At 35.4% G+C, this 17,460-nt stretch overlaps 1 protein-coding gene across 1 annotated transcript in view; it reads left to right on the top strand.

Annotated features, from left to right (window-relative positions):
- The window catches only part of LOC107094644 (tumor suppressor candidate 3), a 92,517-nt gene extending 77,235 nt beyond the window's left edge, over window positions 1-15,282 (top strand). The window contains exons 9-10 of the mRNA XM_015390395.1: window positions 13,673-13,763; window positions 15,213-15,282. Of these exons, the coding sequence (XP_015245881.1) occupies window positions 13,673-13,763; window positions 15,213-15,228 (107 nt within the window). The 3' untranslated portion in view covers window positions 15,229-15,282. The remainder of the gene's footprint in view (window positions 1-13,672; window positions 13,764-15,212) is intronic.
- The last annotated feature ends 2,178 nt before the right edge of the window (window positions 15,283-17,460 follow it).

Raw genomic sequence — 17,460 nt, 5'->3', positions numbered from 1 at the left:
CACTTCAGCAATGCCACAGGCTGATTGCCTCTATGCCTCGCCGCATTGATGCAGTAATCTGTGCAAAAGGATTCCCAACCAAGTACTGAGTGCATTCATGGACATTTTCAAATGTTTGATTTTGTTTTGCTGTTATAATTTTTTTTTTACTTGGTCTGTGGAAATATTCTAATATTTTGAGATAGGATTTTTGAGTTTTCTTCAGCTGTAAGCCATAATCAGCTATATTAAAACAATAAAAGGCTTGCGATATTTCAGTTGAATTGTAATGAATCCAGAATGTATGACATTTCATGATTTTTAATTGCATTACAGAAAATAAAGCACTTTATCACAATATTCAAATTTTCTGTGACAGTCCTGTAGATGACGAATGCACAGGCCAATTAAAGCCTTTACTGTTATCTTAGGATTTTTCCTTCTAATGGCTATAGAAATATGTTTAACATTAAAATATTACATCAGATTAATAGAAAAAAATGTTTTATACAGAAATGTGAGCTTAATGAACCTTAATGAAACATATATTTATTACCTGCTCCAAGTTTATTCTTAAAATGTTGCCTTTTGTCTGAAAGTTTCATCAAAATACATATTCTAGTATTAAACATAACAGTTATTACATTAGAAACAGCCCTAATAGCACTATATCTCCTTACAAAGGCTTTGGTATTATAAGTTTGATAATTCTGGGGGAGAGAATCTACTACGATGTTTCTGGTCAGTTGTACACTGGTGATGTTGTAAATTTAGACAACTCTGTTGGTGAAAACACTTTTTATTGAATCACAGTGTTAAGCACTTTTAATAGCCCTGTCAGCACTTTTCGGCCACTTAAAAAAATGCTTTGTGGACACGTGCCCTCAAGGTAAGATTACCCAAGAGTTCTTGTTGAGACGTTCAAACTGCAAAATTAAAATGAACTGCTTCAAGCATTTATTTTCTGCAGCATTAAGCCGAACTTGCACAGACTAAAGATTCATGTTGGGTTTACAGACTTTCCATATAGTTTATAGTAGACAACTGAGTGGTATTGCTTATCAACTTTTTTTTTTAAAGACAATCTTTTCTAAAAAAATCTTTTCTGCTATTAAAGAGTTAAATTAAAAGCTGCTCCTTTGAAATACAGAAAAATTTAAGATGTTTCTGCACCTCACACAACACACCTCCAATAATTAGAAAAATACTGAAATAAGTTCAAAGTGCCTAACCATAAAGTTTATTTATTTTAAAACATGTCACACAATGTATATAATAAAGACATACATGTTTTCAATTAAAATGTATTTATTATAAATAAATACATGTGGCCCATAAGTCTAAGGTTTCGTACTTAATGTTGGTTTAATCGGTAGAGGTGTGTTTAAATCCCCAGCATACAGTTTGCATACTGCTGAGTCCTGCTATACAGCATTATCTCCTGCTGCTTCCCCTAATCGTTCACATGGGAGATACAGCTTGTTTAAATTGAGTTGCTCAATTGGTAGATCCAGACTGTTATTAAAGGGGTATGCGTAACGCTGGTAGAGACTAAATGGAAAAGAGCTTGATGTGTGAAAATGATGAGAATGTGAGTAAAAGAGACTCCAGTGTAGACATGAGATAAAAAAAAAAAAAAAAGATATCAGGTTAAAGATAAAATGATTATCAGATTAGCTGAAATAATTTCATTAGCTTTGATTAAGGAAACATTTCTAATACTGCTTTGTTTGGTGAAGTAGTGAAGGTAGGTTAATGTACATAAATAGGAATATAATTAAAATGTATGTAAAAAAAAATAAAAGTTGTATAGATTGATTGGAGACTTTTTATTTTTATTTTATCTGCTTATTTCTCTTTATACTTATGGAAAACAGCTCATTTAAAACCACGTGTTTCTCCGACTGCATAAAGTTAAAACTATTAAATAAAACTAAACTAAATATTTTACTGCTTTTACAAGAAGTGCTTTATCTATGCACAGTTGCATGAAGTTCTGCATCCTGACTCTGCTGAGGCCCCTAATTAATAAAATACTTGTGCGCATGAAAGACCTGTGGCGCAATGTTAAATTTAAAACTTGTGATGTATAGAAAAATATGTTGAATGAAAGTGTGCAAAAAAAACTGTAACAAGCGTTAAACTGACATGACAATTTTTTTTTTAAATCCACAATAACTTCCTGTGAAGCACTAAAACTTAGAAAATGAAATAAAATGTGACTGATTTAAACTGAAAGAGCTTTGAACCTTTTGATTTTCCACTGTTTTGAGCGTTTATGATTTAAACCTGAATGATAAAAACTAAATCACACTGTAACATACCTTAGCATCCTCAGTCCATAAGCTCTGATTATTCCTCTGTTTACGTCTAAATGCACATCGGCTTGTTCGCAGATTAGCATACTAGCCACTTTTATTCTCAAAGGGACATCATTATTCTAACACAAAAAAAAGGTGGTGGATCAGCTACTAATTCCAAACAAACCAGAGTTGAGTATTTTTCAGTTGGACAAGGTGTGGATAATTACACATGTCCATAAAAAGGTGCTCAAGAGACAAACGTAATTGTGCAAGTATTCCAGCCTTGACACTGCTGGAGGACATCGCCAGTGGAAGAATAAGGAGGGTGTGTTTGTTCAGAGATCCTGTTAGTCAATGAGGATGACTTGATTGTTTTCAGGTTTAAATTATCCAACCTTACATGGGGTGATGGAGGAATCCCGCGTTGCCATGCCAGTTAGAGATCTTACTACCAGTCTGTGAAACAGAAGGGTTTTTCTGAAAGGCTGATCAACAGGATGAGTATTTACCAATCATTCTGAGCTTTCACCATGACAGCCCTATCCGTATGTTGCAGAGAAATATCAACTTCAATTAAAATCTGCTTCAGTAGATATATATTCAATACCATTTGAATCCAGGAATCAAATTCCAAAGATGTAGCTGAACTCTGCTAAATAAGACTTTCATTAGGTGTACATTAATTATTGTATTTGCATGTCAGTTTTGCCCGAAATAATCCCAAAAAAGGTTAAATTTACAATGATTTGACTATTCCGTAAATGTGCGGTTGTAATCGGTTGTCACAGTGTGTCGCAACTGTCTGTCCGAGTTTTTCTTTGAACCTTCAGGACATCTATGTCCAGATTTTGAAACAGACCAGTGATGTAATGTGTTTGCCCCAGAGCAACTGCCATGATTGGCTGAATAGACCCCTGCACCCACCCAAGAGTGAGAAAAAGAAAAAAAAAAATATAAGAAGCAGAGTCTATGTGGAAGAAGTGGTGATAATGAGTGGGGACAAAACTGAAGGGTGAGAAGGAGGAAAGGTTAAGAGGACAGCAGAGTCAGAGTAAGCAGCTCCACCTACAAAGCTATTGAAAATGGTGGGAGAGTTTATTACTTATTTCGCACTAGCTGAAATATCCGTTTAAACACTGAAACAATCAGAACTGGCTCGCTGACGCGTGTCTACCCCAGGTCAAATGACTTGGCAAGCCAACCCCGTAAAAATCACCTCGGCTCTGATCTGCATGATGTGAGAACACCAGACCCGGATTTCTTAAATTACATGACACCATTGAACGCAACGTAGACTTCAACAAACCAAGCCAATCGCTTCTGATCTAACAACCCGAAACAACCCTCTTTACATTCGATAAACATGGAGCAGCGCACTGGTGAGAGGGATTCAGACAGATAAAAGAGCACATTTACAACACCTTGGCTTCCTTACAGGTGGCTCTCCATTTTTTTACTCTCCTGATTTCTAGCATCAAAGTTAACCCAGATTGATGGTGTCGCCAAAAAAGGCAGCTGTGGGGGGACAGAGGCCACGCAGCTTGCCAGCGGCGGGTTAGACCTAGCTTTTTTTTACCAGTACAAAGGGAGCCAAATGGTCATTGTTGGGGGGTTAAACTCGTGTTTGAAAAACAGCTTAACGTGTTATTTTCATAGGGGAAGAGGCTTATGTATCTGTATGGTTGAGAATTGTTGCTTGTTTGGAGAGCAAAGCTTTCTGTCTCTGAAGAGGAGTCTCTTCATAAAAACATTTTTCAAAGGAGATTAGTGTTATTTTCTTTTATACAAATCTGTTTTTGTTATGGTTTCCTAGAGAGAAAGATGTTCATGGACATTACCCCAACTGAACTGTGGTTGTACAGATGAATTCATTCAGTACTGATGCCACAAATCTCTGCCTGCCTTTCAGATGCTATTCAACACTAGAGTAACTATAAAACATCAATACTCTTGTTATATTGGTTATGCAAAGTATACAATATTTTCCCTCAAAATACGATAATTTGTCTAGTATAATAAGTAAGTGGATGTCTAGTATGATAATCTTGCATTTCTCAACTGGCAACAATTCATTCTAAAAACATTGTTTCCCTGATTATTTGGACACATGATGGAAGCCTTTTTGGTATATTTGATTATTTGTATATATATTTATTGATCAGCAAACATGAGCCTGGGTTGATTGCCACACACATGGATCCTGAAATGCTTGAAGCAGTGAAGGTCAACAAAAGAGAGCCAACTCTGAGAGCCTTAATGGAAAACTCCTTGGTGCTGGGGAAAACCACCCTTAGGTTCAGAAAAGCATAGTTCTAGGGACAGCTAAGATTCTACACACAACTCAATATGTATCTGTGCTGTTCTGTTGAACATTTCAACCTTTTGCCACATTTTAGGCTTAAAATATAAAGATCTAAAATTGTACTCTTTTTGTGAAGAATCAACAAGTGGGTAACAGTAATGAAGTGAAAGGAATTTTATTTAATATTTTTGTACTTTTTTAGCAAATAAAAAAACTGAGAAATTCAGTGTACAAAATGATTCACCCCCTTAGCTAATACTTTGTAGCGCCACCTTTTGCTGCAATTACAGAGGCAAGCAACTTGGGTATGTCTCTATCAGTTTTACACATAGAGAAACTGAAATTCTTGCTAATTGTTTCTTGAAAAACAGGTCAAGCTTATTGCAGTTGGATGGAGGGGGTTTGTGAACGGCAGTTTTCAGTTCGTTCTACAAATTCAAGATTGGGTCCAGGTCTGAAATTTTGACTTGACCATTCCAACACCTGGATATGTGTATTTGTGAACATTTCCACCCTAGATTTTGTAGATCTCTGCAGTTCATCCAGAGTGATCATTTTCCTCTTGGCTGCATCTCTGATCAGTTTCCTCCTTATTTGAGCTGGAGGTATAGAGGGGCCGGCCTTCATAGAGCAGCAGTGATCTGATACTCCTTCCATTTCAGTATTATAGCTTCCACAGTGCTCCTGTTTAGGAAATGTTTTTGTATCCAAATCTGGCTTTATATATCTCCACAAAAGTCTTAGACCTGCCTGGTATGTTCCTTGTTCTTCATGATGCTCTCTGCACATTAAACAGATCTCTGAGTCTATCACAGAGCTGGTGCATTCATACAGAGACTGGATTACAAACTGGCAGATTCCATTTATTATCAGTCATTTAGGTCAACATTGGATCATTCAGAGACTGAACTTCTGGAGAGAGTTTGCTACACTGAAAGTAAAGGGGCCGATTAATTTTGCATCCCCCATTCTTCAGTTCTTTATTTATTAAAAAAGTTAAAATGTCCAATACATTTCATTCCACTTCATGATTGTGTCCCAGTTGTTGATTCTTCAAATTAATTAATTAAACTGTTATGGTCTTCTATTGACCAGTACCCAGTGATTACTCCACCATATTCAGATATTAGCTCATTGTGTTTCTATTTATTGTGCCCCTCTAGTGTCTATTCTAGCATGTCAAAGTTCTGTGGTATGGCAGACAGGTCCTAAATGGAAATTATTGGTATGAAAATGTTTTCACAACTTTCTAACATTTTGGTTTTAAATAAAAAACACAATCCTTGTTTCCTAGACTCTGTAATTTTTACTAGTGCGGATGCTCTACTTCCATTTTGCTATAATTTAAAGGTCCTCTTCATCTGTGACTATCAACAGATTGAGTTAAAAAAAAGAAAAAAAAGAAAAAGAAAACGAAGATGCATATCTTATCTCTTTAGTGTTCTCCTGCGTTTCATGATTGCTGCACTCTAGCTAATGAAAATCCTAAAACCTCTCCCTGGTCTTCTTTGATCTTCAAGTTGTTTTTGCACTGCTTTGAGGTGCATTTGGCCTCATTATCCTGCTGCAGCATGAACACTTTTCCGAAAAGATGGCAAGCAGAAGGTGTACTGTGTCTCTGAATATGCGGGTGACACCTTCCCTGTACTAGGCTTAGGAATATTCTCTGCAGGTGTTTGACTCCAGAATCACAAAATAGACCTAGACAGGAACATTTCCACATTATGTCTCCTTTTAATGCACTGAATCATTTGTGTTTCACACCTTATATTCCCGTAGGCCTCTGAATAGACATGGAGCATTAACACATTGAACTTCAAGTTATTGTGCATAAATAAAAATCTATGTAATACGAACTAGATCTACAAGCATAAACTCATGTAATATACAGTTGGTGTTAAATTCTAAGAAAAATTCCGCTTTATAAGTGTAAAATCAGAGCCTAAGTCCAAAATAGATGCTAAAATATGCTGCTAAAGTATCTCTAGGTATCTATACTCACAACCTGTCTTAGTTTACCTTGAAGATTTTTTATTTAAGTTTTTAGACTGTCATCAAATTAATTAATCTACCAAAATATTTTCTTTTCACTTTAGTTGACAAAGTTTTGCATAATTATGCCTTTCCAAAAGTAATGCAGGTATTTTCTTTTGTATTGTCAGTGTAAAAAAAACAATTTGTGTTGTATCATTTAATAACCAGCTTTATATAATTAATTTTCAAATGTTAAGAACCTTGATTTTATGAAACTTTCTAAGGTACCGTAATGGGGGGCATTATGTCCAAGAGCTTTTTTTTTTATTTACATTTTTTTATTTAAAGGCAAAAACTATTAAAGAAACCCTGTAAATGAGCGTCTGATAAGTGCTGGAAGTTGTAGCCTTATATCCAGTTATCAGGGCACTAATTATGTAGATTTGTACATCTAATGAACGCGCACTTATTCACGCACAGGTGGACTGCATTACATTTACGAGGATCATTTACGATATCTTACTGAAGTTAAGAACATTGGTTGAAGCTGTAAGAGCAAACTGGGAAGAAGAAAAAGGAAGAGATAAGAAGAAAATAATGTTGCATGAGACCCACTTTCATTTAGATTTGTTAACAAATATGTTCCTCTTTCAACTCATTGTGTGCAGTTGGTCTCAGCGTCCAAGTTATGAGATCAAAATGCTTCACATTTATTTATTCTTAATATGAACTATCTGTCAATCTTTCAATCTGTCTTTTTTTCCAACCTTTGTCTCTATTTCGATGTCTTTCAATCTTTCTATCTCTGTTTCAATGTCTTTCGTTCATTCTTTCTTTGGTTCTCTTTCTCTCTCTGTCCCTCCCAACATTTAACACTCTTTACACCTCACAGCTAGCAGTTTAGCGTACACCATTCACACTGTACTTTCACAGGAAATGCAACTATGTCTAGTTTGTTTATTTTTTATTTTATTTTATTTTTTTTTTTACATATTTAGGATTTTAACTTTAAAACACTGCACCCCATCCGCAAGTGCTTTTAGGGCAATTTAGTATAAGGGGTAGTTCATTTTTGCTTCCTAATGAGACACGCTTAACATAATATTAAATTTCCAATTTTTTTTTAATGGCCCTGTTTATTATCATTTAAAGTGAGACAAATCACACAGTCAAATGAGGGATTATCATCATTGTGAGAGAAATTATTCAGCTTAAACAGCTCATCACTTCCCCTATGTCTTTAAACCCTTTACATTTGAAATGCCTAGGATGTGTGCAGTTTAAAGAACTATCCACATACACATGCTTAGTTTTATCATATTTCTCCACCAGAGATTATAGAACCATTATAGAACTACACTACAGACATGGGCAAAACCATAAATGTACCACCTAATTAGAGAAAATGTTAAATTCCTATCAAATCATGTTAAGCCATGTATAAGTAGAATATGGTAGAATAAAGTACCCTAAATGTATTTTACTTCAGCAACGTAAGCCAGAGCTTTCCATCTACAGAGATTGCTTTTCAAAATTCCATTTTAGTTTTGCAGACAAATCTTTTGTTGTGACACTAAAAGACATGCTCTGACACATGCTCACACTCCCAGCGAGAAGGATATCTGTTTAGTCTTCAAGAGAGGTGCTCATCCTAATCCCTGATTAGCATTATCTGTTGGCGGTGACAGTTTAATTTAACTCTGTGCTTCCTAAGGATTAACTACCACATGAGGCTCTGCGTATAAACTAAGACTCTTATAGTGAACTATAGCCACAGAGGAAATGAAATGTAAGCATTGTTTTACATTGTTAGATATATTTCACTGTTAAGAAAATAACTATAAAACAGAGAATATATTCTGTGGGATAAACGTTGTGGTCTGACAAGAATTTAGGTGCTGGATTTTAATTGAACTACACCTGGGATTTTTAAGGCTAGAGGTTTTGGATTAAATGGGTTTGCTTTAGGGCAATGTGAGATTTTTTTTTCTTGGCCACTGAGGTGAGGATATGGTACACATTGATAGTGGATAAAAAGAAACATTTCCTTTAAGGAAAATAATCTCCAATGGCATTCTCTCAAACCAGATCCACCTGGATTTCTCTTGGCAAAAAGCTTAATCATGGTTTAATCAGATAACAACACAAGGGTAAAATAAATAAACTAGGGCTGAAACAATTGATCGGATTAATCGATTATTGAAATAATCAACTAATTTGGTAACTGATTAATCGTTAACTGGACTGTAGAGACTCTAAAATATGCCTTTAGCTGACAGAGAAACCCACCTTGAGCAGCAATTACACCAAAATAAAACCCCAAAAAAATGTTTTAAACATTTTGCATTTAAGATGAAACAAACTTTCCCCTCATGTCATGCTTTATCCAGAACTCCTCAAGTGGAAAAGTTTTAGAATCACCTGGTTTAATTAGGTAAAAACTCATCTTAAAGGAACCTTTGGACATCTGAATATTAAATGATTAATGGAAAAAATAATTGACAGATTAATCAATATGCAAAATAATCATTAGTTGCAGCCGTGAAATAAACAAATAAAAATCTGAACTATTTAAGGCTTTTATTCCAACATTGCTCCCCAAATCATTATGGTTTGTCTGGGGGTTTAGGATCTGCAAGATGCAACTCTTTGCTGCAGTTGTCAAATGTTGAGCTGTGTAGTTTTTATTTGTTTATTTTACATCCCTCACCATCTGCTCCTCTATGTGTGGCACCAAGCCTCTATGCCAGTGGCTAAAACAACAGGATCATGTTATCTTTACTCCTTATAAACAAAGTCCTGGATTACTTACTGGGAAATTCTAGCAATAAATTCAATGTAAATGTCTGCTGTCTGAGATTCTACTGCAGTAACAGAAGGTTTTATACATTCCACCCACATCTAAATAAAGCTAAGTTTAACTAAATGGACTGGAATTTAAATTGTTCCTGCTCTGTACATAAATAAAATTACCAAATTTGTACAGACATCTAATTTTAATAAGATCATCTTTTAATTGGTTCTACTGTAAGTAGAATTGTTAAGGTGGGAATGTGTGTGTTGGATAAGTCGAGATGTTTGTTTATGTGAAGAGAGGAGGATGCCGTCGGTGTGTTCCATGTCGGAAGCCTGCAAGCAGGCTCTCTTTGAACAGAGATCAAAGTGAGTTGCATCAGCGGTTGTGTCATTGATCCAGGTGAAATGATTAAAATGGATGCCCTTAGCCACAAATCAAGCCCCCAGATTAACAGTCTGTGGTATCCAAATATCATGATTTATTGTCTAATACTATTCTTGACTTCAGAATGTCTAAATTAGCTCGGTGGAAATTGGAACACTAAAAAAATGTGTTAATATACTGTACAGGCACTGAAACTCCACTCATGATGTTTCAATGTACTCCAATTTTAAGAATTAATGTCAAGTTTATTTTGCATAGATGTAATTAAAAAACACAAGGTCATCATAGGGTAATTAATTTGAGCTTCTAATAAAATATTGTAATATTAGCCTTCACCGTTACTGTAGGAGTGGGTTGTCTTTTCTGTTATCTTGAGTTCAAGTTTCGAGTCCAAACGCTATGGCTGTAGCAGGTAGCTGTGGGTAGCGGACCATCTCCCTCATTTGCTAAAAGTCCATTAGTCATTTAGTTCATTCAGAGCCACTAACTCCTGCAGTAGGTTAGAGCTGCTTGAACTTCTCAGTTTATTACAAACTCAATATACTGACTTAATTCAGATTTTAACAAATCTTTTAGTTTTGGCCATGTTTTTAAAGGTTTTACCTTCAGTGACTAAAATCACTCTGTTATCTCCCACTACACACATTTCCAAGCTTTAGATCCATATATAGTGTGTCATTACTGTCTGAATGTTTTTTAATGAATCAATATTTTTTCTGTAATTTCCTTTCATACTCTAAGAACCAGTCCCCATCAAACCCTATAGAACACAGCCAGTATAAGATTAAAATGGCTTGTTGAGTTTGTTATTTATGTGACCTGTTCAATTTCAGTCAAGTATTACAATATACTTTTGTTCAAGTCACTTATATGACCTAAACCTGGAGTGGTAGTCTACCTGCATATCTCAGAGATTTAAACAATATGTTTTCACTAGAGCTGAAACAATCATAAAAATCATAATCTATAATCTAAATAATCGGCAACTAATTTAGTAATCGATTGATCGTCAACTGGAGTATAGAGACTCTACAAACATTCCTTTACCTGAAAGAGCTACCCAATTAGAGCAGTAATTATACCAAAATTGTAAAATAACATATAGACATTTTGCATTTAATATAAAAAAATATATTTTCATCCATTAATATGCTCTATCCAGCACTCCTCACTGAAAAGTTTTAGTTTCACCTGGTTTAATTTAATTAAAAAATTCATCTCTAAGGAACCTTTGGCCTTCTGAAGCCAAAGTTTTGGCTTACCACTGTGGGAGTGGTGGCCACTTATCCCCCAGTGGTGGCTTACCGCTGGGGGATTTGTGGCCTAATGGTTAGGGCATTTTGCTTTGATCCCAGAGGGTTCAAAGTTCAAGCCCCACTCCCACAGACTGCCACTCTGGTTTCCTGAGCAAGACCCTTAACCCCACATTGCTCCTCGTGCATCACACAATGGCAGCCAACTATTGTCCAAATGGACGGGTTAAATGCAGAGAGTTAATTTTGTTGCTTTGTAATTGTGACAGTAGAATGACAATAAAGTTGAATTCTTCTATTCTAATCAATTAACTTAAAAAAATAATCAAAAGATTAATCGATTTGCAAAGTAATCGTTAGTTGAAGGCCTAGTTATGACCAAGTCTGTCTGGTCAATGGGACTGGGCTGGGATTGGTGGTATGCAGATTTAACTCTCTTGATGACCAAACAGCACAGAGGACAAATTCGGTCCATTTCAATTCAAAAATGCTTTATTGATCCAAAAGGGTAATGACATGTTGTAACTTTTATTGATTTTTTATTTTTTTTTATTTTATTTTTTTTTTTACAAGTTCTTGGGTATATTAATGACTGTAGACAGTAAGGATTTTCTGCAGCTGTCTGTCTTACAGCAGTATTTGACTGAAGACGCTCTGTTGTTTGACAGTTGTATGAAACAGATGGTCACTGTTGTTCATAATGTTTCTAGTTTTATGAAGAGTTCTTCTTTGTAAAAACATTTTCGGAGATTCCAGTTCTTGGATAGCTTGTTAAGCTCCTTTAAACCAATTGCTCTGATTCTGTTACTCCAATGGATGATGGAAAAAGAGATGGCTCTCTCTAGGAGGGATTTATAGAAGATATACAGCAAAGTACAGTCTGTTCTGTCCCTTCTTGTAGACAGCTTAACACTTAGTCCAGTCTATTGATGGTACTTCCCCACCATCTTCATTACTTCTCCCATAATGATAATAGTGTTTGACTTGTTCCTGTTGCTCTTGCAATCACCTTCTTTGTTTTATTCACTTTAAGGACCAGATTTTTTTTTTTCCACACCATGCCACCACTAGCTCCATGCTCACTGCCTTTTATATCAAATAGCTATCACAATTTTATCCTCAGTGTCTCTACACTTTGTAACTAACCATTCAATATTTTTTGGGTTGGTGTCTCTGTTAATTCTGTTGTCAAATGAAAATTAGCAGTTTGGAATTTTTAATTACACAGTGTAGCAGACATTACTGTCAATGTTTAAGAGGATGGAGCCTGCACATTTATTACATGTTGAAAGTCCCGTACAGCTTTTAAAAGAGAGCAGTGTATGCCAGAGGCCTGTCTATTTTAAAAATGATTGTTAAAATTCAATAAATTATGCTGGGAAGTTATACCTAGGGCAGTGCTTTTAATAAAATGTTTAGTTTTTAGTTTAACCCCCATAGGAACAAAGAAACCGGGTAGCCAGGAATTATTCTGTCAGCTTGCCTCTGCAAGTACTGTATATATGTTGTGCACTTAAACAACATCAAAGTGTTAATAATACAATGCATAATTATAAATACTAGGGATATAATTGTAAATGTATTTGAAAATATCCGGGGAGTCCAACAAAATGGTATGCATGTTTATTACAAACACTATCCATGAGCAGAATGTATATATTTGAATGTAAGGAGACAAAGTAGTGCAACTTTAAGTAAAGACACAACAAAAGTGATATATAAAGGTCTAGTGTGGCTAAAAACATTTAATAAACTTTAACTTCGACAGCATATTTATCTTTCTACAGTAATAAGGTGCGTAGCTAGGTCAACATCTAACTGAATTACTCGCCATAAAAACGACATTAAGCTTAATGTAAACATCTTACTTTATGAAAATAAGCTTTCACTTTTAGCCAGTAGGGCTAAAGTAGGCCTTTAGCCCTAACTTTCTACTTGCTAATCAGAAATGTCCATTGGTGAAAATGGATTCTCCCAACAATCTAAGCATATTTTACCTCATTGTTTAAAAAGAACAGTGGAAAAATAAGTTTTCATGACAGTTTTATAAGCTATGTGCCCAGACACTGGTGTTAGCAGCTAATATAAAATTTACATTAAATAAATTAGAAAATGCACTCCAGTGACATTCATTTTACAAGTACTTTTACAAAATTCAAGTCTTTACAGGCTATTAGTTCCATATGCATGTTACGGTCTACATATAAACATACTCTATGCTTTTGGTACCTTTCAAGTAGAGAAACCAGATTCAGGTGTATGCAGTTGCAAAGCAGATGCAGCTTATCCGTTTTCTGTCAAGCAAGATAGAAAAATCCTTCCTTACATGGTTAGACAGGGAAACGGCATCATAGTTTATTTCCCTGGGCATGCTTGGCTTCTCTGTATGACATTATTACACAGATTATATCATTACGAGATATAATTTAGAATAACGAGAACTGATAGATTATATTTTATAATAATGATAAAAAAATGCAGTTCTTTTTTTTCTCCTATTTTCTGTGGCCCCCACTTCTAAAACCCCTGGCTTTAGTTACATCTCTGTGTGTTAATCATAGGAAACAGGAATAGTAGCCTAAAGCTAAGCTATTTTTTATTTTTTTTTTCCTCCCCCCTCTCCATTGGATATAAAATGACTGTTTTATGATTTAGCCATTTTCCTTTCTTTTCTCTACAGTTATCTGTCTAGTTGGCCTTGGACTGGTGGTGTTCTTCTTCAGTTTCCTGCTCTCCATCTTTAGGTCCAAATACCACGGATACCCTTACAGGTAACTATGGACACGCATTGAAATTCAAGGCTGAATAACTGGATATATAAAATCATGGCACTATTTCAGTGAATTCAGTAGACTTGTAAATCACTCATGTTTTCACCTATTATCCCTCTCCAACCGGATAGTTAAGTCATCATCCAATAGATGTTCTCCAGAGGTGGGAAATTTGGAAATATGGGGACAGCCATATTTTGTGGCTTAGTGAGCCAGAATAGCAGCAACTTGGTCTCACTTTTAACTAAAGGTCACAGCCACATAAAAATGATTTAATATGTGATACAAGCCTGCAGACTGTGTGGCGAATGCATCACCACTTGAGCAGGATATTACATTGCCGCACCTACAGTTCTCAAATGCTGGAACCAGCTTGCTTTGCTAATGAGGTCGAGTGGATTCCAACGTGGTTCGTGATTAGTTTCGTAGGGGCTCAAACCTTTTTTTTTCTCCTTCTTCTTCTTTGCTCAGGTGAAAATCCCACAAATAATCTGATTTTTTTTTTTCTTGGGGATGTTTTATTGATGGTTTTGCAAAGAGCTGAAATTATGCTGTAACGCTTTTTGAGAACAGACATGTCAGTTTTTGTAAAACCACTTTATGAACCATCTGTTAGTTGTTAAGGTGGAATCAGTGTATCGGTTGCTCTGTCGATGGATTCTCCCTCCTTAACCGTTTCTCAGCAACTCCTTCAGTTATCGTGGGCTTTCTTGGCAGCTTCAGTGACTAATGCTCTCCTCCTCCTGAGTCACAAGTTGTCTGCATCGTCTGACAGGTTTTCCTCTTGTACGGCCTAAAATTAAAGTCCATTCATCTTCCCAAATGTTTTATCATCTTCTTAGCCCTCTCTGTAAAAAGTATGCCGATTCCTCCATCAAATTCTCCTTTTGTTATATAAATAAAATTAGGAAGCTTTATATGGATATGAATGCTTCATCTTTGATTATATACCATCTATTCATTTTCTAAAGATTTTCTAAAAGCTTTAAAACATTGGAATTGTCAAACGTCATGCTTTTCTTACTTGGTTTCACAACTAGACCAGCAAAGAAAAAAAAATGTCATTTGTGAGACTAGAGGGGATATAGTGGATATGAAGTATGTGAGCCTTTTTGCCATTCTCCAGTCCCCAGATTAGATGCTGCACTTTACTGCTGCTTATATTAAGTTGTCCCATTTTGAATGGTTATTTATGTTTGATTGCAACTTCCTCTGTATGATTGAAGCCCATGCTCTGAATTTTGAATGGCACATAGCCTTGAAATATTCAGTAGCAAGTCAGCTACTTCTGATTTCCCTTAATAAATGCAGGTATATTCAGACGTTTGAGCAAATTTTTCTGATTACTTGCCTTCACAAACAATTTAGGACAAAAAGAAGTGTTTTAATATTGTTTGTTTTTTTTCTCATTTTAACACCGCTTTTTAACTATTCCATTTTTTTTTTCAGCTTTCTTATCAAGTAAAATGCAGACTGAAGAGGAGGTCAAATTGTGAAGAAGAGGAATTTGAGGGGTGAAGAAAACATCTGGAAAAAGAAAAAAGGAGCTGTGGCTGAGGAGTGGGATTTCTCTTTATGTGTTGCTTCTTATTTGCTGTTGTCATGGAATCTTTTAAGTATGGTGTTTGTTTTTTTCTCAAACGGTGAAAATAAAGGTGTTTGGCATGTCTCTATTTTTCATGTTTTCTCTGTGAATAAACTTTCCTCTGGAGTTGAGTCAAAGATAAGGGCTGTTTTCCATTTTAAATTAAATAAAGCGTTTTTCTAACAACAGTTTATAATTTCAATCAAATACTTTGAGGTTTTTCAGCAGGGAAATTAATGAAGTTGTTGGAGTATCTGCAAGTTAAACGTTTTCTATATACTTCACTGTTTTCATAATATATTGTTTCTACTTTATATCTTTTACGCAACTTTAATTATACATTCTAATCTTCAAATTAGATTATTTTAATACTGCCTCTGAAAAAATGTTATTCAATCAATAAAGCCTGCAGAGATTCGCAAATAACACCATAAAAAGACAAAATTAAAAAAAAATGGTGTATTTTAAATCTGATTTAGACTGATACTAGTTTCAAATTTTCTGGGAACTACAGTAAATGTTATCTGCTGAACCAGAGTAAATGATTGGTATTCCTGTAACCTCACCCAATGTTCATACAAGGCTTTACCTATTATGGTTGACATTTTTAATTCTTTTAGTTCAAGAGTAGAAATTATAATTTGCATAATACAAAATAAAAAGAAATTTAGTTGTGTCTAGGTTTTACTTCTCGGGCGGCAATCCTTGTCTGCATATATAAATATATATACTCTCCGTACTCTCCATATGTCAACGCTGAATCAAACATGCTAAAATAGCTCAGCAGAGTTTACCCCAGACTACACTTAGTGTTAACATTTCCTTCAGAGGCATAGGTCACTTACAGAATACATGCATTTCTAATTCTTGTGAACTGCCCTCTGTAACACTGAGTGGGCAGAGCAACGCAGGCGTTTATGTAAGCTGCTCTGAGTGGGCAGACGAAGGAATGGGACTATTGAACAAGAAGTTTGACGGATGGAATAAAAATATTCCTTTGCTTTCTTTTCTATTCTAAATTGTTGGGAGAGGGAACAATTGGCTGTGTGCGTGTTTGTCCCAGATTATCTGCAAAAAAAGACAGAACTAATCCACTATGACTGGTTTGCAAAATCGTTTTGCAGGAGTGATGGCAAAGTTCCAGCAATACCTTCCGTCTTTGTTTATACCAAAAAAAGGTTCCTTATTTAGAGAAGAAAAAAAAATAACTGGTTACTTTGTCTTTTTCACATTCAGTTACAGTCCTGGTCAGAAGTCTATATGCAGCCTTCAATGCCATGAATGCAATATTCATTTTGGGGTTTAGAGTAAATATTAGAGACAATCATACACATCCACACATTTCTGCATAAGTGTCACTCAACAAACTGCAGGGAAAGGTATAACTACCATCAGCAAGCTTCTGGCTTATTTTAACACTTACGTAGGAGGAAAAGGCAGAGTTTTATTTAAAATGCCTCAATCTTAGTAGAGGCCTGAGATCCAAGCATAGATTATACATGTTCAATAAAGGTCTGGGTCTTTCAGTGTTCTCTTAGAACAGTTGCTCCCAAACACGCTGTTGATTTTAGCTTTAAGTGGGAGCTTGAATTTGGTTCTCCATTATTCTAACTTCTCTGTGGAATACACCAATAGAAATACCTCACTTTTGATTTAAATGTAGAGCTTCTAAATGCAAAGAGAAGAAATGGTTTAATTTATTGATAACCATTAGACTAAAACGGGCTGTTCATCAGCTGATCAAAAGTTTAATTTTACAAATCTTCAAAAAACATGGATGCAGTTTATCTTCCTGAAGGCAAAAACTTTCTCTCTTTAAACACAGTTGGATTGTTGAGCTGCAAAGCAACGCATCCGACAGCCGGGTTTTCACAATTGCTGTCATTGTAAACTTCCTAAATGGTCCGAAGGGCTATTATACAAAAAAGTCAAGCGGTAGACCTAAAAAAAAAAAAAAAAAGGATTTACTGACCCTGAGCTGCGGGATCCAATTGGCTGTGCGTCGTCATGTTACAATCCTCAGCCCAAATTAGGCTTGGCTGATCCCATAACTGTCTAAGAGAAAAGGGTTTCAAGAATAAAAATGTCTTCAAAGGCCTCATCTCTTTTAAT

This window comes from Cyprinodon variegatus, unplaced genomic scaffold, assembly GCF_000732505.1.
Source record: "Cyprinodon variegatus isolate N-32 unplaced genomic scaffold, C_variegatus-1.0 Scaffold496, whole genome shotgun sequence".
Taxonomy (NCBI): domain Eukaryota; kingdom Metazoa; phylum Chordata; class Actinopteri; order Cyprinodontiformes; family Cyprinodontidae; genus Cyprinodon; species Cyprinodon variegatus.
This window is presented reverse-complemented; position numbering and strand designations above follow the sequence as displayed.